This window comes from Pseudonaja textilis, chromosome 1 (genome assembly GCF_049901715.1).
Source record: "Pseudonaja textilis isolate UNSWEBS1 chromosome 1, rPseTex1.2, whole genome shotgun sequence".
Lineage (NCBI taxonomy): Eukaryota > Metazoa > Chordata > Lepidosauria > Squamata > Elapidae > Pseudonaja > Pseudonaja textilis.
This window is the reverse complement of record NC_141990.1, coordinates 228,127,130-228,148,776: the sequence shown is the minus strand read 5'-3', so window position 1 is coordinate 228,148,776 and position 21,647 is coordinate 228,127,130. Positions and strand designations below refer to the sequence as shown.

General features: G+C 42.8%; 1 protein-coding gene across 3 annotated transcripts in view; it reads right to left on the bottom strand.

Annotated features, from left to right (window-relative positions):
* Positions 1–9,301: 9,301 nt before the first annotated feature.
* The window catches only part of LOC113449140 (acyl-CoA (8-3)-desaturase-like), a 45,822-nt gene continuing 33,476 nt past the window's right edge, over positions 9,302–21,647 (bottom strand). For all 3 annotated transcript variants that reach the window (XM_026720137.2, XM_026720138.2, XM_087920857.1), the window contains 4 exons: positions 19,066–19,162; positions 14,530–14,609; positions 13,730–13,855; positions 9,302–10,081 (listed from right to left, as the gene is read on the bottom strand). In XM_026720137.2, coding sequence (XP_026575922.1) covers positions 10,030–10,081; positions 13,730–13,855; positions 14,530–14,609; positions 19,066–19,162 — 355 coding nt within the window. In that variant the 3' untranslated portion in view covers positions 9,302–10,029. The remainder of the gene's footprint in view (positions 10,082–13,729; positions 13,856–14,529; positions 14,610–19,065; positions 19,163–21,647) is intronic.

Sequence of the window (21,647 nt, the reverse complement as noted above, 5' to 3'; positions counted from 1 at the left end):
CTTTGGAGACATTGTGTTCTGTTCTGATTGGCTTGTGGTGTTCTGTACATGTCTAGCTTCAAAGGCTTCAGAGTTTATTACAGGGTCTGGATAGTTAGGAAATCCTCCATTAAAAGTTACTCAACAGATAAATTTTAGATAAATTTAATTTAATTTCTGTTTAATTTGTATTTAACATATAAATTTAATAAGTTAATTTTTTTTTTAAAAGATATGATCATCAAGCTTCAGAGCAGTGGTTTGTAATCTGTTAGGAACAGGTCCATGAACTTGGATGGGAAAAAAGTTAAAACTATATTTTCACTATCCAAATTGAGATTTAGCTTTGCTGTCAATACCAGTTGTAGGCAATAAAATAATGGATGGTCTTTAGACTCCAAAAATACTTGCTAACTTTAACAAACCTTACTATCTGAAATTAACAGATGGGTTTATAAAGAAACACATATTACATCTCTGCTATTTTTGACATTTAAATACATTTTTCTGAGAAATGGTATGTAGGTTTTACCAGATTCTCTCTTTCTTTTTATTTTATAAATTTGTATTTTATTTTAATACAAACAATCCATCTTCCATTAAACAGTGTGTCGCCTAGATACAAATGTTTTGTGCAATAGCAATTAACATTTACATCCATACTCATTATTTGTCTATTCTTAACTTAATGCTGATATACATAACATATCTAATACTGTAACAATACTGTAACAACAACATCTTAACCTAATTCTACTGATATAATTTCTATATTTCACTAATCTACTTTTATTTTGAACTTTCATATTTATTCTCTAGCCATCGGTAGACTAGTTCTCATATAATATAATGTTCAGTTTGTTCCTTCTCTTTAATTGCAAGTGTTAACCTATTCATTTCTGCACATTCTAATATTTTCCTAATCACATTCTCATCTGTAGGAATCTCTTCACTTTTCCAGTTTTATGCAAATACAATTCTAGCTGCAGTTAATACATGAATAATCAGATATACATTTTCTTTACTATAAGTTTCTGGTAAAATCCCTAGCAAAAATATTTAGGTTTTCAGATGGATGTGCTGTTGTATCATCTTCTCCAACCACATATGTATTTTTGACCAATATTTTTTGGCTTCTACACATGTCCACTCATGTGCCCCATCACCCGTACATGTTCCATGCCACTGCGCATGCACCCCGCTGCCGCAAATGCATGGGCGTGCTCCTGCATTCCCCACACATGCATGTGCAACCCTCACAGAGTGCCCCACCCCGCACATACGCATGCAGCCCCTTCATGTGTGCCACATCCCCGCATATATGTTCATGAACCGTGCGTGTGCACCCTGCTCCCTGTGCATGCATGTGCTACCCCCCATGTGTGCCCTGCCCCCACGCATGCACATGCGACCACTGAGTGTGTACCCCACACATGCATGGCAGAGACCCGAAGACCAGTTGATCATCTGGAGGCGCACGCATGCATGCACAACAGAGATGAGGTGGGGTGACGGCTCGCATGCCCACCATGGCCCTATACCATTTCAAACAAATAACTGTCCAGTCTCTTAAAAACCTCCAGAGATGAAGCACCTACAACTTCTGAGAGCAAGCTGTTTCACTGGTTAATTGTCCCCACTGTTAAGAAATTTCTTCTTAATTCCAGGTTGCTTTTCTCCTTGATTAGTTTCCATCCATTGTTTCTTGTCCTACCGTCTGATGCTTTGGAAAATAAGTAGACCTCCTCCTCTTTGTGGAAGCCTCTCAAATACTGGAATACTACTATCATGGCCCCACTAGTTCTTCTTTTCTCTAGACTAGCCAAACCCAAATCCTACCACTGTTCTTCATATGTTTTAGTCTCCAGTCCTTTAATCATCTTAGTTGCTCTTCTTTGCACTTTTTCCAAAGTCTTAACATATTTTTTGTAATGTGGTCATCAAAACTAAGGCTTTATAAAGTGCTACTAATACTTCATGTGGTTTGATTCTAAGCCTTTGTTTATATAACAAAGGATTGTATTAGCTTTTTTGGCAGCTGCTGCACACTTCTGGCTCATATTTAAGTGATCATCCACTAGGACTCCAAGGTCCCTCTCACAGTTATTGGTTTTGAGCCAGGTTTCATCTAATGTGTATCACATTATGTGTACTTTGGGTTTCCCTGTCTAAATGCCTAAAACCTTGCTTTTCTCTACACTAAATTCAGTGGTGGGATTAAGCCAGCTTGCACAAGTTCAAGAGAACTGTTTGTTAACTCTTTTTGGAGTTCTGCCAATTGGCCAGATAGTCAAGGTTGCCTGCTTGCCTGCCTAACGATTCCAGTAGCTCACACACACCTCAGACCTTCCTGCTCATTTGTAATTAACCAAAGGAAAGGAAAAGAAAAAGAAGAAATAACCACATAGCCATTTCCTCAGCAGAAAAATTCTAGCCCCTTTAAAACTCAGGAGGGGAAAATAAAATGCAAGAGTTTTTTTTCCTTCTCTCTGCCTTCAGTTAATAGCTCCAGGCAGAAAGACAAGAACTAATTAACAGGAAAATACTTATTTGTAATGACAAAACTGCAGGAATGCAGCCAAGCACAGTCTTGAATAAACAATAGAAACTTGACAGGACTAGTCCAGGGAAGGAGTTTTTAAAATGTTAATACAGAATAAGAGTTTCTTGTCAGAGTTCTTATGTATTTTTAAATACATGTTCTAATTATCAGAATTGATTTTATTAAATTAGAATAGGATTGCAATGCTGTTTTTATGTTTATGTATTTTGAGCCTGCATTTTCATCCCTTAAGAGTTAGCTTGCAGTATTAGACTGTAAAGATTTCAAATTATCTTGTAACTGTGTTGCTTGTGTGTGATGGAACACCCACAACTTCTGAAGGCAAGCTATTCCATTGGTTGATTGGTCTCACCCTTGATGACATGTCTCATTTGGGCTTCTCCTGTCTCTAGCTCAGCCCCATACCCCTGCATGTGGTACCAGACTTGAGTGAGGAAGAATCCCAGTTGCTCAGGATCTCCCCCATATTTCACCCCCAAGGCTGGAACTTTTAGGGCTCGATGCCTCTAAGGAGTGGCCCCTGCAGGCAGAGAAGCTTGTGCAGCAGCTGCTACCAGTGGTGAAGTTGCTGCCAGTGACACCAGTCCAAATAAAGCAAGTGCGGCCCCCATCATAGTAGCTCCCATCCATGGTTTGACCTGGGGTGACCCAGGAAGCCTGGGTCTGTGCAAGAGTTTCCCTGGCTCTTTGATTCCTCATTGTTGTATCAAGAATAGTACCTGGTTCAGTACCTGGCTTACTCCAAGCTTCCCTCCAGAGGAAGGGAAGGGATGGGGCGTTGGTCCCACCTGAATGCTTCTTCTCAGTGAGCCGAAAGGAGAATCCAGGATGGGTAGTCTCTAGTCTCATAGCTCTGCAGACCGAGTTGAAAAAAAACCCTGGTAACAGTCCCCAGTTCTGAACGACGTTGAAGTGAATCCAGTTGCTCCCTGTCCTCTAACAGATAGCCTATTTGATACTGCGAGAAAAAAACATTTCCTCCCTACTCCGACCAGACAGAATACAGGGTGGGACTGGATTCTCCCTTCAGCTCCCCGAGAAGAAGCATTCAAGTAGGACCAACGCCCCTTCTCCACTGAGCCGAAGGGAGAATCCAGGATTGGACATACCAAAGCTGGCTGATGGCTGTCCTATGGGAAGGAACTGGATTGGTCAGAGGTCCCCACTTCTACATGAACACCCTGCAGGACTCGTCTTCCAAAGGACGCCTCTGCTGAGGCAAAGGAGTCAATTTTATAATGTCTTATGAATGGGGTCACAGATGACCAAGTTGCAGCTCTACAAAAGTCCAGAACCGAAGCCTGCATTGCCTAGGCTGCAGTGGTCGCTACACTCCTGGTTGAGTGCGCAGTGATTCCCCTGGGCACAGGAAGAGCCAGTAACTCATAGGCCTTCGCAATACAGGCTCTAAGCCAGCGACCCACAGTAGATAGTGTCACCCTGTGACCCAAAGTTGACGGCTGAAAGGAAATGAACAGGGCTTCAGTCCTCCTAAAAGAGGAGGTCTTTTTGATATAGGAAGCGCCTCCTAACATCCAAGGTGTGCCATTTTCTCTCCAGTGCATGGGTAGGCCCTGGACAGAAGTCAGGAAAAATCAACTCCTGTGAGCGATGGAATAAGGAGTTCACCCTGGGCAGAAAGGTGAAGGGCCCAACCGCAGAACCACTCTGTCGGCACAGGTCCTGTCTGATGGTTAAGGTCGTCAACTCCAAGATATGCCTGGCCGAAATAATGGCCACTAAGAATGACATCTTGCACGTGAGTAGGCGAAGACTGACTTCACGCAAGGGTTCAAATGGGGGAGAAGTCAGTGCCTGCAGGACCCTGGTGGGGTAACGGTGGGGTAACGGTGGACCACCGGTGGCTTCAAATTAGTGGCTCCCCTAAGGAAAGCTTTCACCCTGGGGTGTTGGGCTAGAGTGGTTGAGTCCTTGACTGAAAAAATTGAGGCCAAGGCAGCCACCTGTCTCTTCAAGGTACTGGGAGTGAGACCTCTGTCCTATCTGTCCTGCAGGAACTCTAACACATTTGCCACAGACACAGCAGTAGGTTCCAATAGGTGACTGGCACACCAGCCACAGAAAATCCTCCACGATGCGTCGTATATCCTGGTCATGGAAGGTCTTCTGGCCACCTGGATGGTTTGAATGACCCTTCTGGAAAACTACTGCTGTTTCAGGAGCACCCGCTCAAGTGCCAGATGGTCAACCAAAACCAGGCTGGATCTGGGTGCTCAATCGGGCCCTGGCTGAGGGAGATCCTGTGCAGGGGAATTTCTCCAGGGTCTGGTGACCAACAGGCCCACCAGGTAGGTGAACCATGGGCACCTAGGCCAGTAAGGGGCTACCAACAGAACCTCTGCCCTCTCTGTCAGTACCTTTCTGATTGTCCCCGGAATCAGGGGAAGGGGAGAAGGCATACAATAGCCCTTGGGGCCACCTGCACTGCAGAGTGTTGACCCCTTCTGCTCCCGGTCCTGGGAACCATGCAAAGAACCTCGGGAGCTGCGAGTTCTCTGGAGATGCAAAGAGATCCAGAATCAGATGGCTGAACTGTTCCATCATCTCCAGGAACAGACTGGGATGCAGTCGCCATTCCAACTGGTTGACTGTGGTCCTGCTCAACCAGTCTGTTTGCACATTGGAAACTACCGAGATGTTTTTTGCTCACAGGGACAACAGGTGTCTCTCTGCCCACCTGCACAACTGAGTCGCCTCCTGCATTAGAGATCTGGAGTGAGTGCTCCCTTGCCAGTTTATGTGGGCTTTGGTGGCCACATTGTGAGGAGAAAAACCTGTCTCCCCATCACTTCCTGCCTTAGATCCTTGAGAGTTAAGCGGGCAGCCCTGAGCTCTAGCCAATTTATGTTGTGGGCAAGCTCCTCCCATGACCACCTAACCTGGACTCCCAGGTGGGCCCCCCAACCATACAGACTGGTGTCGGTGGTGATGGTAATCCTCTGGGGAGCCCTGTACAAGCAACCCTGATCCATGGCTCAGGACTGCCACCAATGGAGAGAAAGAAGAACCAGCAAGGGGACATGAATCCTCCTTGGTGAGTCACTCCTGCCCACCTTCTGGTAAGGGAGCAGGAACCACTGCAGGGTTCGGGCATGGAAGCGGGCCCTGGGACGATCCCAATGCATGATATCATCTTGCTGAGAAGTTGAGACAGCAAGATGATAGGCACCTCTCTGTCAGATAGGATCTGTGATGTGACGTACCTTATACTGTCTCAATGGTCCTGTGAGAGAAAGACCTGGCCAGTTAAGGTCTATGATAGTCCCAAATGCAAGAGACGGTTCGATGGTACTAGGTGGCATTTGTCCAGGATTATTGAGAACCCATGCTCTTGAAGGATCCTGATTGTCAACATCATATCCTCCTCCACCTGGGGTCTGGAAGAGGATGCTATCAGGATATTGTCCAAATAGCATAGGATCCTTATGGGTAAGGATATAAGGTACGCCGCTATGGCCGCCAGGAGCTTGGTAAAAGTCCGTGGGGCTGATAACAGGCCGAATGGGAGAGCCTGTATTAAAAATGGTGGACGCCTAGCAAAACCTCAGGAACTCACGGTGGTTGGGGTCTATGGGCACATGGAGATAGGCCTCTGTCAGGCCTACCGAAGGCAAAAAAAATCTCCCTCCTGCAGGCCCTGTAGGATAGAGTGGAGGGAGTGCACCTTGAATCTTCGGTAGATTAGATGCCTGTTGAGCCCTTTCAAGTTGAGGATTGCTCGCCACCCCACCGAGGCCTTTGGAATCACAAACCAAATTGAATAGAATCTCTGTCTCTCCTGGTCTTCAGGAACTCGATGGATAGCCCAAACGTCCAGCAGATGGTGGATCGCCGATTCCATGAGATTCCTCTTTGAGGGATCCCTTGAGACGGGGCAGCACACAAAGGCACTTGGGGGGGATGAAAGAAACTCCCGAGAGAGACTTGACCATAAAGTTGTCAGGATCCAAGCATCTGTCGTGATCTGTTCCCATCTCTGCCAGAACAGTCCCAGACGGCCCCCTGTGGGAAAGGAGGCTTGGGTGTCACTTGTTGCATCTAAAAGGTCTGTTGGAACCCTGAAAAGACCTTCTGTCATCTTGCCTCTGATGCCCTCTGGCGGCAAAGGCTGGTCTATCGGCCCGAAATGAGGATCTTTGGAAGAAGAGCCTACTTTGACAGGGAAAGCTTGTCCCAGCTTCCTCTTCAAAACGCCTCCCCTGGAAGGGCAGGATTTTTCACTTGTCCCTGGTTTCCATCAAAAAAAGGGATCCAGGGCTTTCCCAAAAAGCCTCTCTCCGTTGAAGGGAGCAAACGCCAGCTTCCATTTGTTTCTGGAGTCCATCTGCGAGTTTCTTAGCCAGATGAGCCTACATGCCGGTACAGATGAGGCCATGACTCTGGAAGAAGTTTTGGCTGATGTGAGGATGGCATTTGCTATTGATTGAGCTGCGGCTATTATCTTATTTAAGTCCTGATGCACCCTGAGGTCCTCAGGTGGGATTCTACCCTGCAGCTGCTGCAGCCACCCATTAAATAAGGTAGACTCAGACCACTGGGGCAAGTGTACCCCCCCATTGGACTCCCACTGCTTTTTAATCACATTCATAAACATCTGGGGCACAGGTACAGCATTCACCACAGATGCTTTCTCAGTGAATAGGTAATCTTCCTGATCCTCCCCCTCTGGGGAAAGATCCCGGTGACCTTGTCCCTTTTTTTAAGATGAACTGTGCTCTTAGCCTTAACCAGCAGAGTCTTGGAGAGAGCCAGCTGGAAAAGGTCCTTAAAGGAGGGGGGACCTGCTACCTCCGACTCCCTGTTCAAAAAGCCCTCTCTAGAAGGAGGTCCCCCTCGGAAACATAAGACTGGCTTCTTTCTGAAGGGGATGCAGAACTATTTCTGAAGTAGATTGGCTGTTCTACAGAAGCCTGTTCCTGAGGAATTCCTCTGTTGGTGTCCAAACCAGGCAGCCGGCGCAGCTGGTTGACTTAAGCCTGAAATTCTTGTCTAATTGTTTGGGAGATCCATCTCTTGCCTGTGGGCCTCCTCAGACCACAACACAGCCACTATAGGGTAAAGATGGCTTTCTTATTTTCAGGCACAGGTCTGGTGCTGGAGGCTGGGCTTCCAGGTGCAGCAATCAAAAATCCTTGCGGTGGCTCAGAATTATTATGAGTGGCTTTTGCCTTGATTTGGAGGTTTCCCTGCAAATTCTGAGTACTTGAGCCACCAGGATATCAGGCAGTCAAATATTGTCTATCTGCCAATTGGTTTTGCTGCCTGCCATCTTGTGGGAGCAGAGGAGAGATGGCCCTGTTTTCAGCCATCTTGGAGTCTCTCACCACCTTATCAAACTCCTTATCTAGGGCTTTTTGTCTATGCCTGGCCTGCCTATCCTCTGCCCTAGAGGGTCTTTTAGGGGCTAGGGTCCAAGCTCTGATCCTAGCTGCTGCCTCCAGCCCAACAGACCTTAGTTGATCTCCTTGCAGCTCTCTCCCTACTCTGCTGAGGAGCTGATAATTCTTGGCCAGCTCCCCTGGTGGCCATTTTGAGCCTGCCAAAAATAATTGTCACTGACAGGGAGAGAGAAAAGGAAAAAGGGGGCAAAAGAAAAATAAAAACAAAATTTATTTGATCTAAAGCTGTCTGCTTTGGTCACAGCAGCTGTCCACCACTTCAGGAGGCTAGTGCACAGCTCCGCAATTTAAGGCAAGAGTCAAAGCAAAAAGGAAAAAATAAAATAAAATGGCTGACTCTTTAAAATTGCTACAAGCCCTGACAGATCAGAGGCTTGTGAGCCAGTGCTGGCTGCACTGCAATCAATTTGGCAGTCTCAAGCATCTCACAGCTGCCATGGTGCTCTGGTGACTGGACAGGAGGTCAGGATTCAATCTAGATGGCCAGTACCCCCCCAAGGGACAATCCTGGAGACAAACTGCAGAATTGTCCTGAAACGTCTGAAATGGCCGCCGATGCTGAAAAGGCGCAGAAGCGCCTTGTGGTTTTTGCGGCTAGCACAGATCAATAAGAATGGACTAGGATAAAGTGAGTTGAATAAGACACTGATTCCTGCCCCCCCGCCAGCCCGGGCCACACGGGCTCTCAGGGGCACCTCCAACCAAATTTACAATCACAATTCCAAAAACCAGTCTACCAGCAAAGAATTTTTTTAAAAAAGCAGTCAAAAAAACCAAAAATGCAAAAAACAAAAGTGCTAAACAAAAGACAGCCAGCTAGCTGTCAAACCTGCTCTAAGCCACTTGAAGAGGAAAAAATAACTCAATCCAGGGGGTGAAGCTTCTTCTACAATCTTAACTATTCAGAGCCCTTAAAGGTGGTCTGAACACGCTGAGACCAAGTGAAGAACTGGGGACCGTTACCAGGGAGTGTGTCCTCAGTTTTTTCAACTGGGTCTGCAGAGCTATGAGACTAGAGACTACCCATCCTGGATTCTCCCTTTGGCTCAGTGGAGAACATTCCTTTTCCTCACATCCAGAGACCATCTGGGCCTGATAGGCTTCTGATTGAGGTCCAGCTCCTCTTGTCATTTTGCCTTATCTTGAGCATGGTGCAGTCTAGAGGGGGAGCTTGCTATAGCTCTGGTTTATTCCAGCTTACTCCCATGGTTGGACATTGGATGCTCAGTCCATATGGTAGATTGCTATCTCCAGGTTGACCATTAAAGCAGATCTTGCCTAATGTCAGGGCTTCCTCTCTCTACTGCCTAGGAAAGAAAAAAACCATTGGCTCCATAGATTCAGAGAAAAAGTACTTTTACTTGGAGAGAATTGAATGCAACAAGTTTCAGGCAAGATCTGAGGCAAAAGTGTATGAAGCATGAGATTGAAACAAACCATAGAGCCCAATCCCCTTGTATACAGGCAATCAGAGCGTAAGCACTGGACAGGAAATGTGTTGAGAAAGTTTGATTCAAGTACATTGTCTCTGGCTGCTGCATACCAAAGCTAGAAGAAATGACCATGAAGAGATAAGCAAAACTAAGATCAGTAGTTTCAAAGCTGCAAAGGAAAATTCTCCACTGAACGTGTCTCCCCCATTTCCACGGCAGCAAGCAGCAGGCTTGCTGACAGGCAGCTTTTATGTTACTTTGGTGTTGCACTGCAGTTGGGAGTACATCTTGGATGGTTCTTTGTCAAATATATCATTTATCATCTTGACCTCTGCTTCTCTGTTTGTCTATCTGTCCATCCATCCATCCATCCATCCATCCATCCATCCATCCATCCATCCAGAATAGGAGAAAAGCACAAGATTCCTTTTCAAGATTATTTATTTATATATTCATCAACTGTACATGGCTGTCTATCTCATGAAAACTGATTGGGTGGCATACAACAACATTATAAAACAATCAATAGGAAAAAAAACTATTATTATTTAAATTGTTTTAAATTACAAAGGCTAAGAGAGAAGTTCAGATGTTCTTTCAGTGGAGCCATCCTAATTCCTCACTGGTATTGATTTTATTCCTCGTAATAAGCATTGTGCCAGACCTTTCCTGATTCCTTCAAGGTGCTGCAGAGGGAAAAAGAACAGGGAACACCTTCATCAAAAGCACACTAAGAATCTCTACAAATATTAATCAAAAGCATATTTGAACAGCAATGACTTCTTTCAAGCTACTGTCCACTTGAGATATTATGTTGCCCCACTGATCTTCCCTTGATAACATGCTTACAAGTGGCCTTTGTTGAGGTAATTCCCCGTTAGGAGAATTAGTGCATACAGGGAGATGTATTTTGAGAGAAGTGTTTGAATAATACACACACAGCACACAGATACACTGTACAGTAAATGTAGGTTTTTACTTCCAGAAAAATTTAAGCAAAGTTCAAGATAAGTAGTCCAAAAGTCATTCACAGGTAAATCAGTCAGTTTTTCAATCCAGGGATAATCCAAATATCAAATTCCAGTGTCAAAAACAGTTCAGTATCAGACTTACATTAAATCCAGTAATATCAGTCAATTAGAAGAAATGGAACAATGGCAATACTTTCCAACAGAAGGAAACAGAGACAGAGTCACACTCTCTTCTGAGATTAAGACTAAAACTAAACAACCCAGGTTTCTGGCTCCATCTTATGGCTGTTTGAGAAACCACACCCAATTGCATGCTCTTGCATTCCCTTAAAGATATAGTACTAAAATGTTTATCCTGGTTTATATATTTCTAACCCAAATACCTGTTAGGTGACTTATATTCCTAACATTCTCCCCTTTTGGGTAAGATAATACATACAACCTTACATTCTAATTCCATAATCTTCACAGCTAGCCTTATGCTTTATAGAGCCTTGGGCCTTTGTAAAATGATCTGCTATATTGTTTTCTGACATACAGTATTCTAGCTAAATCATTTTACTTTGCACACATTGTCTCACATTTAAATATCTTAAATCTGTGTGTTTTGTTCTTGTTTTAACAGCAATATTTGAAGCCATCTGTATTGCTGATTGGTTATCTTCATAAACAACAATAGGATCTTTTACATCAATTCCCATATCAATTAATAATTGCTTATACAAAACTAAATCTGTACATAATAAAGACAAACATGAAAATTCAGCCTCCATTGTTGACAAACTTAAATGTTTCTGTCTAATAGATCTCCATCCAATCAATGCTTTTCCCAATAATACAGCAGTATCCGATGTAGATTTTCATGTATTTATGTCTGTAGGAAAACTTGCATCAGCATATGCAGTCAAATTCAGTTCATCTTTTGGCTCCAAATACAATGCATAATGCATTGTTTGTTTCAGATATCTTAACACACGTTTAGCATCTTGCCAGTGCCTTTCAGTAGACTCAGCGTTAAATGTCGCTAATTGATTAACATGTATGCAACATCTGGCCTTGACCAATTACTGAGATAAGATAAACTACCAATCAAAGACTGATAAAAGTTCTTATCAAAAATAGGACTTTGAACACCACTGTGGCTAAACTCCTGGCTCATTGGTGTCTTAGCCGGCTTACAAAGTTCCATTTTAAAACTTTTTAGTAATTGGTTAATTTTATCAGCTTGTGAGTTCTTGTATCCTCCTCTAGTTCTATCTATCTTTAAACCAAGATATTGTTTGATTTCTCCTAATTGTTTTATCTTAAATTTATTTTTCAATAGTGAAATTATCTCAGTAGCTTCTTGTTCAGTTTTGATGATTAATGCTATGTCATCAGTAAATAATAACAATAATGACACTATACCATTACTTTCCTTTTTAAACAAACATGGATCAGCCATGCCAGCTACAAAGCCTATCTTAGTTAATTCTTTAACTATACATTGGTTCCACTCATATCCAGATTGCTTCAAACCATAAAGACTCTTTTTCAATTTCCAGCAATCATTATTATCAGTATTATCATTTTTCAGACCTAAAGGTTTCTTTAAATATATAGTGTGTTGCAACGGTGCATGCAGATATGCTGTCTCTACATCCAAATGATTTACAATGTATTTTTCTTTAGCTGCCCACACTAATGCCGCCCTTAATGTAGTAGCCTTTAGACTAGGTGCAAACACCTCATCATAGTCGTTTGCTGTCTGATTGAACCCTTGTGCTACTAACCTGGCTTTATGGGTAACAGTCCCATCTACACCTGTCTTTAGCTTATATATCCATTTACATCCTATGGCATGTTTACCTTGTGGTAACTTAACATTTTCATATACCTCCAGTCTTTTTAAAGATTCCAGTTCCTTATCCATTGCTTTCTGCCAAGCAGCCTGATCCTTAACAGGAAACAGTTTGAATTCACTATAATTACTTAGAACTGTATTCACTTGTCATACAACACTAGCCTGATATCTATCAGGTGGTCGTGTTACTCAGGTTGAACGTCTTGGTAATACAGGGCTTACTGGTGGACTTTCCTGTGCCACCTGCTCCTGTTCTTCTATTTCTTCCTGCGCCTGTTCTCCTACTTCCTCCTGTTCTTCCTCTTTAATGGCTATTTATTGTTTACTGATATCATCTTTAGGGACTATTTGGGTATCAATAATAATATCATTGCTGGATTCCTGTTCCAGTTTATCCCACCCAACATGCTTGAGAAATTTTGCACTAGCACCACAATAAACACGAGCTGTGCCTTGATCCCAGAATCTAAATGATCTATGGTTGGCCTCATAACCCACAAAAAATAATTTCTTAGCTCTATGTTGCCCTTTCAGTCTTACTTGTGAGGGAATATGCACCCATGCTGGAGCTCCAAATGTGTGTAGGTAACTTAAATTTGATTTTCTGCCATGCTAACAAGTGAATGGCAATTCTCCAGTTGTTGTATTAACTACATTGTTCAAAACATGGTTACTACACATTATGGCCTCACCCCACAGTGTTTCAGGTAAACCTGAATCAGATAACATAGTGCGAGCCATGGCTTGTAATGTTTGCCCTCTTCGTTCTATAAATGAGTTATGCATTTCATAGACCAGGAAACATAGTTTGTTCCATCCAACCGGGTTATCAGTGATAGACATGTGACTTGTTCCATCTTTACCGGGATAGCAAACCATAATTAAACAGTGAACAGCTGTCTGTATACAGTACTGTGCATTCACACTAACTCTCAGTTATCTGAGCCTGGTATGGCCTGGGCCCATAACCAGTGTTGAGGTAATTCCCCGTTAAGAGAATGAGCGCATACAGGGAGATGTATTTTGAGAGAAGTGTTTGAATAATACACACACAGCACACAGATACACTGTACAGTAAATGTAGGTTTTTACTTCCAGAAAGATTTAAGCAAAGTTCAAGATAAGCAGTCCAAAAGTCATTCACAGGTAAATCAGTCAGTTTTTCAATCCAGGGATAATCCAAATATCAAATTCCAGTGTCAAAAACAGTTCAGTATCAGACTTACATTAAATCCAATAATATCAGTCAATTAGAAGAAATGGAACAATGGTAATACTTTCCAACAGAAGGAAACAGAGACAGAGTCACACTCTCTTCTGAGATTAAGACTAAGACTAAACAACCCAGGTTTCTGGCTCCATCTTATGGCTGTTTGAGAAACCACACCCGATTGCATGCTCTTGCATTCCCTTAAAGATATAGTACTAAAATTTTTATCCTGGTTTATATATTTCTAACCCAAATACCTGTTAGGTGACTTATATTCCTAACAGCCTTTTTCCTGTTGGCTTATACTTACCGCACTATATCTGCAAAAGCAGTGAGCATGGGCTTGCATTCATACTTAATGTTATGCTTGGCACACAGGGATTTCACCAGGGGAACCACCTTGTAATAATTATGTCGAGGCATGGTTGGAAAAAGACTGTGGAAAGAGAGGGAAAAGATCAAGAGGACACAGTAGAAGATACTTCTGTGATTTGGATCCTGCTGTCATCACTGCCCTTCCCATCTCAGTGGCAAAGAGTTCTCCTTTCCTATTCAGTACAGGCAGGTTGATACAGAAGGGGATAACCTTTCACCTTTCTGGTTCCCAGAAAGTTTTGGGTAGATGAACAAGCTGAGGTCCTTCTGATTATTGCTGAACCATCATCTTTCCTTATGAGTCACTTTGTAGTAGGGTACTGTGGAGTTGCTCTCAGGTTTTGTAATCCTGGTTAAGAATTTTAATGGTGAAAACCAGCATTTTGACTTGGTCCAGAAATGAATTATATTTATCAACCATTTAATCTGCTATATAACTCAAAGTAAGATATGAAAAGCCCAAGCTCTAGATATCAGTTTCACTGCTGCGTTTTTTATGAAATGCTGTTTCTAGGCATTTTAACAGGATAGATCCCCAAATCTAGTCTGGAATAGCCATAGCATATATACTGGGACAAGATCTACTTTCTTTAAAACTAGCCAAAACTCCTGGCCACAGCCATCATTTGGACTAAAACTTGGACCATAATATGCAGGTGGTGCTTAGTGGTGAGAAAAAGCTGTACAAAAGCTGCATTATATACTGTACAACCTTTCTATATAACTAATACTTACTGATGTTCAATCTGAAAATTCAAGTGCCCAGTGTACCAGTCATTGAATGGAGATTCATTCACGTTACATGTTGCTGAGAGCTAAGGGGGAAATAAAAACATGTAGAGTTCCAATGACTTCCTTCATATTCTTCCTAGTTTCTATCAACAGTACAAATAATTATATCAATTTACAGTATTGTAAACCATCATTCATTTTAGATTTATAATATGGCCACTGCCCAGAATGACATTAGAAATATTCCTTAATCCAGGCCAGACAATCCAGGCTAACTACTGTACTGGTGCTATGTGCATGGGAAGAAATCCAATGGTATATATGTGTGGGAAGAAATTTGCACAGACTAGGATATTGATGACATTTCAGATTCAACGGCTTATTCTGCTTAACAGGCTAGCTTCTTTTCAGGAGAAATATAGTTCTCTTTTGGAGTGAATCAATCAACCTCCGAATCTAAAGTTGGCTTCCCTGAGTCATCCTTATTGAACTATTTCTTTAGAAGTAGACATGGAAATATTATGTAATTAGTTCTGTGAAAATTAGGACATTAGGCTAGAATCAAGAAGAGCAACGTCCAAATCTCCATCAGCCCTCAGCAAACAGATTTAAACCAATTATTTTTCTCCTATTTTCAAAAGACGGTATCCTTCTAAAATAATTAATGAATTATTATTGTGTTTTAATTAAATAAACAGAAAACAGAAACAAATTTAAAAGTTTTAATTGGTTAGAACAAGTAGCTTTAAAAAAAAGTTAGATTTTCTCCAATCCAGCCCTTAATACAGTGGTGGGATGCGATGCTACTGGTTCAACCCAGTTCTATAGAACTGGTAGCTCTGAAGAACAGCAGGCACCAAACCAGTTCGGTGCGACAACCTTTTGGTCGTCTGTTTGGTCCACCTGTCTGCCCGGACTCTTGGCTGTCCTTTATTTCCTGCTTTTTCAACCTCAGCTGCTTTGCGCGGCACAGCTGAGGTTGAAAGAGCAGGAAAAAAGTCAATTTTCAAATGCTGCGCAGCCGCGTGCAGCACTTGTGAGCTGTCCAGGAGGCATAGCTGTTTTTTTGCAATTGTTTTACACACGGACACAGCACTCTGATCGAACCGGTAGTAAGACCGGTTGAATCCCACCCCTGCCTTAATATCCAGACTTCCCAGTCGTTCAATACCATTTACTTGATCCAATATAATTTTACCTAATAATTCCTCAAAAATGTTTCATAATTATATTTTATATAGTTCATATAATTCCTAAAAACAGAGCAGCTTGCATGATTTCAGAATATATTCAAAATAACATTCAATATAAAACATTCATAGTAGAACCTCTGGTCACAACCATAATTTGTTCCATAACTTTGGTCGCAACCTGATTTGGTCATGACCCAAAGCTAATTTTGGAAATTTGGTACTTTAAAAAAAAATGGTGTGGAAGGAGAAATCAGCCACGAAAAAAAATGTGAATTTTTTTGGTCTTGGTCAGAAGCTTTTGTGACCAGAGGTTCTACTGTATACATAAATCTATTTTTATGGGCTTTAATTTTATTTTAAACAGAAATCAAAACTGGGCATAATGAAATCATATGAATTAATGTACCCTCCAATTTTAATAAAAATAATAATATAAACATACAGTAGCAGCAGTGGTGGGATTCAAAAAAATGTATTATCGGTTCTGTGGGCATGGCTTAGTGGTCATGTGACTAGGTGGGTTTGGCTTGGTGGTTATGTGACTAGGTGGGCATGGCCAACTTTACATCATGGCGTGGGTGTTGCCTGTATGGGCCAGGAGGAAAGATCCAATCTCTGTGTGTGCGTGGGTGTGTGAGAGAGAGGGGAGGAGGGAGGGAGGTTAGATTTTTGAAAAGCCCAGAGGAGGGGAAAAATAAAGTTGTGCCAAAGAAATCCCAGGCAAAGAAAGAAAAGGAATCCCTGCTCTGAAAAGAGAGTACTCTCTCAAGAAAACAAGGAGTCAAAACCTTATTCACTCATACTTTTTAAAAAATTAATTTAACAGACATTAAAAAGCAATTTCAGTTTCACTTTTCCAGGTTCAAGGGTCTTTGCTTAACATACATGATATGTTAATATAGACAGAGCATGCACAGTGCATGCATCTCACAGTGCCGGGATCTTCTGCAAGGAGATGGCACATGAGCAAGTCCCTCTGGCACAGCAGGCTGTTCTCCTAGCATGAGCACTGGAGGTCCGGTACTCCTTCCCCAACCAGTCAGCCCGGGCTCCCCTCTCACTCCAGGCACTGATTCCCACAGCTCTCCATGTGCGCAACTACTCAAAATTTTAAAGGATTAGAGCCATGGGGAGGCAAGGAGCACTCACTGTTTCCCTCTATGACCTGCCTTGGAAAAGCCTGCCTCACAATCAGACTCCCTTTCTTCCAGCGCTTGTTCAGGGAATCATGGGAGCAGCAGCTTATTGCATGCTATTCACTCCAAGCAGCTCAGGCTGGAAAACGCATGGCTGGGGTGGAGGAGCAGTCCTTCTTAACAAGCTCCAAATTGTTGCTGCTGCTACAAGTCTTGTTTCCCGCATGAGCACTAGAAGAAAGGGAGTCCAATTGTGTGGCAGGCTGGGAGAATTGGTGCCTGGAGAGATTCGCTATTGTGATGGTGAATACCTATGGACCTAGTAGGCTTTTTGCTTCCCCGCTCCCCTTCCTGATCCAGTGCGGCGCAGATAGCCCAATGGAAGCAGGAAACGGGTGTTTCCATTGGCTGTCCTCTGGGCCTCAAGGACCACCAGGTGGGGTGGGTAGGGCCAGCCAAAATTATAGCTACCAGTTCGCCTGAACTGTCTAGAACCGGTTGATTAGCAGTTAACCATTTCCCTCCCTCAGGGTTATATCATGCTACTACAAACATAAAAGAAAACAGAAATTAGAACAGGGAAATTGTGTATGAATAAACCAATCTTTAGAGCTACCTTAAAAACTGACTGTAAGTCCCATAAAGAAAAGGTAGAATCCAAATGAAATATATACATGGGTAATATAAGGATGTACCAACAGTAATGATATAATAAAGGATGGTACTAGCTTACATTTGGAGGACATATAAGATAATATACAAGTGCCATTGTGCATTTATATTTAGGATTTACTGTTAAAAAAGAGAGAAAACCTGTCTTGTCTCTCATAATCTTTCATTCTTTCTTTGTGATTTCTATGCAGAAATAATCTGTTATTAATGTCACAACAACTATATGCTGTTTCTCTTGTTAACTTGCATCACTGTAATCATGTTTCAGGTATTAACTTTAAATTGTCTAATGCTTGCCAGAGGCCTATTCACATAATCTAGTCATTTGGTCTCATCCCTTAATTATCTTGCCTAAACCACAGTTTGAAACTGAATGTATCTAATCCAATCTCTAGTCCCATAATATCTGGTAAAAAGCCCTAAAGGAAAAGGGCACCAAGAAAGCATGAAAAAACATGCTTTAAAAAAAATCGTTGGGTAGGTTTTTTTTTTCACATCTACACAGTCACTCTACCCTTTCTGGGGAGATTGGTGTAACTACCATCAGGAGAATTAGACTTCCTCCATGTTAGAAATTCTGTTTATATATAGCACCATAGATCAAATAACGAGTACGGTCACTATGTGCTTTACTGATTAATTGCTCAACTGTAACAGGAAACCGTACTTAGTATAAAAAGCATAGAATTTATACCAGGGGTGTCAAACTCGCATCGTCACAGTATCGTCAAGTGATGCATTGGGACTTTTTTCCCCTTCGCTAAATCGGGCAGGGGCAGGCCAACACATAACGCATCTGGCCTGTGGGCCATGAGTTTGACACCCCTGATATATACCATAGATCCCAACTTGTAAACACTGCTATCTAGTGGCTGCATACCACTGTAGTTGTTGCATAAATATTCCAACAAAATGTATTTCAACACTCCAATATGTTCTTCCCTACATTATAAAGAGAAAATGGCAGTGTTTCCACTATCACCATCATTTTTTGCCTATTCCTATCTGGAATCAATATGTTAGCCTTATGGATCTATGTTCTTATTCTGTGGATCAATGCATCTTACAAAGTTAATTTTTGTGCCATGGAAAATCTGGTTTATGAACACAAAAAGAACAATTATGTAAATTGAAATCCACACGTGGGGATGTAGAATTATATAGTGTCCTTTTGGATGGAGGAGGAATAGCATTGGTGCTATTCCTGCTTTACTGAAGAAACAAGGCAGATTAACAGGCAATGTGCTACATTGTTTACCATCTCATCATCTACTGTGGACAATTAGTTCATTGTTTGTCCCTGTAACTTTTCTCCATGAGATGAGAAATGGCATCACTGTGCAATTGTGATTTGCTCAGAAACTGCAATATGGGAGTGATTTCTAGCTGCCAGCATAGACATTCCATTTGTATGACCTGCTCTTTATAAGACCATGTTTCCATGTAGTTAAGGGCATGAAATATTTAAGAAAACAGCAGCATGATCTGGCCCTGTGTTTCAGAACTAAGGACCCAACATTTGTTAGAAACTATCTCACCTGGGCAGAGAACCAGTCTAAATTCTGATCATAGTCAATATTCATTGGAATATGATTCATCTGCGAGACCCAGAGAAACCATGAAGCTTCGATGTACCTGTGTAGACATAGAAACAATAACAATAGTGATTCAAACAAATTCTTTAAATGGTTCACTCACTAGTAAAACTACTTTGCTTTTCTCAGCCCAAAACATAACATGATAATTACTATTAGCACATCATTGCATTAACAGACTATACAGAAACACAATTTTTACAGGTAAAAGCAGGGAGTTAAAGCTATAGTATTTTGTAACAATCTTGTCATTGGTGGGATTCAAAGAATTTTACTATCGGTTCTGTGAGCATTGCTTGGAGGTCATGTGACTGGGTGGGTGTGGCCAATTCAATGTCACTCACGTCAAGGGTACCTCACCTGGCCCCTCCCCTCCTAGCCATTCCTTGTCACATGCAACTTCAATGTATCTATAGTTCTGCAAAAATGTTGTTCACCTTTTTTGATTTTATTATCTACATACTATAGATGTACTTTCATGGATCACTGAAAGGAGGAAATGGCTCACATGCTTTGCCCAAGAGTGTGAAAGGCTTTTAAGAGGCTGCCAGAAAGAAGTGGGGGGTGCAATGTGTTAGATCTGGGAGGATGGGTCCAAGGATGGAGACAAGACTCAGATAGCAACAACAGCTCTTTATTAGTTACTTCAGATCTGAGCGAAATATCCCAGCCGCAGCAGCCCCTTATATAGGGCTGGCTGTGGCTAGGCAGCCAATATTGGTGATTTGAGTTTGCCGCGCTTGGCTAGACCAATCGCAGCAGCCTGTTTACTAGCCAACTGGATCAGTCTGAGGTGACCAATCACGATCCGCTATCAGCGGGCCAATCAGAGTTGCAGGCTTTTGAGCCTGCTAGTCCGGAACACCCCTCCCCTCTCGATTCCGTTTAAGAGGCGGGGTTATGTAGTCTCACAGGTAGGTGGGTTTTCACACCTGTCTACCTGACTCACGTAATTCCAATTGCCCGTGTTCAATTTCGGGTTCAGACGGACTGCTTGCTGGATCTGTCTGGAACGGTGAACCAGTGCCATAGTTGCGATTCTCTACTGGTGACCTTGGGATGGTTGAGTCGCCAGCTTCATTGCTACTGCTATGGCTCCCCGGGCTCGCTGAGCCTGCTTGGCTGTTGCTTCTAGGTGTTCATTTGGCCAGGCTCTACTTCAGTTGGTAAGTATTGTAAGCTATGATGTGGTGATCTTGGGGTTAGTTCTGGTGGGCCAGATGTTGGTTCTATTCCATGACTCACGGTTTCCCCTCCCCCCCGGTGTCGAGGTTGGGGTCATTGGTGGAAGTTGTGGTCAGCCTGGAACATAGCTGGTCAATGTGGCATTTCCACTCTCTGCCATCAGTGGTTAGTAGGCGGTAGGAGCGGGGGCCTGTGACTTGAGTTATTTGAGCAGGAATCCACAGGGGATCCCCTGAAAAGTTTTTTGCAAATACAAGGTCTCTTACCTTAAAGGCGCGGTGCTTGCTGTTGGAGCCCAGGGGTTTTTCCAGGGTGTAAACAGGGTGTAACCGGTCTAGAGGCGATCTGAGTTTCCTGGCCATCAGGAGTTCAGTTGAGCTCTTGTTAGTCGTGCTGTTAGGTGTGATGTGCTGGAGAAGGAGCATCCTAGTGACTTTGTCGTGGATGTTTCCTTGTTTCATTTTTTGTAGAGTTTTTTTTTTTTTTTGTGAACTGTACTATTCGTTCAGCTCTACCATTCGCCGCTGGATGAGCCGGCGATGTCAGTGCGTGTCAGATGCCACGGTCAGTTAGGTATTGTTCGAAGGCTAAGGCAGTAAATTAAGGCCCATTGTCGGATACCAGAACATCGGGTAGGCTGTGTGTTGCTATTGTGTGTGTCTATTTAATTTCTTGATGACTGCATCTGTGGTGGTTGTTTTTATTTTATTAACCTTGAGCCAGTTAGAATATGCGTCTACTGTTATTAGAAAAGTATGCCCTTTTGTAGGTCCCGCAAAGTCGATATGAATACGTGACCAGGGACCTCTGGGTGTTTCCCATTCTGCTGGTGGGGCTTTTGGTGGGGCTAAGCGGGTTTCTTGGCATCTGTTACAGGAGGTGACCCAGGTTTCAATTTGTTTGTCCATACCTGGCCACCAGGCGTAACTCCTCGCCAGCACTTTCATACGCACGATGCCCGGGTGTCCCTCGTGTAGCAATTGTAGGACTTTTTTTGTGTAGTTTTGCTGGTATGACCACTCTATCTCCCCATAATACACACCCTCTTTGTGAGAAAAGTTCTGATTGTCTGTTCTTGAAGGGTTTAAAGGTTTCATTGGGCTCGTTTTCTGGCCATCCCCTCTCTAACCAGCCAAGAACTCGTGCCAAACCTGAGTCTTTTTTGGTTTCAAAGGCGATGTCCTGAGCTGTTAGTGGTGGTGAGGGGATTGTCTCAATTTGTAGTATTGGAAGCATGGGAGCTGGGTCATTTTGCAGTTCAGGTAGTGGAGAGTGGCTCAAGGCGTCTGCGTGGGGAATAGATTTTCCAGGGCGATGCCTCAGTTGATAGTCGTAGGCGG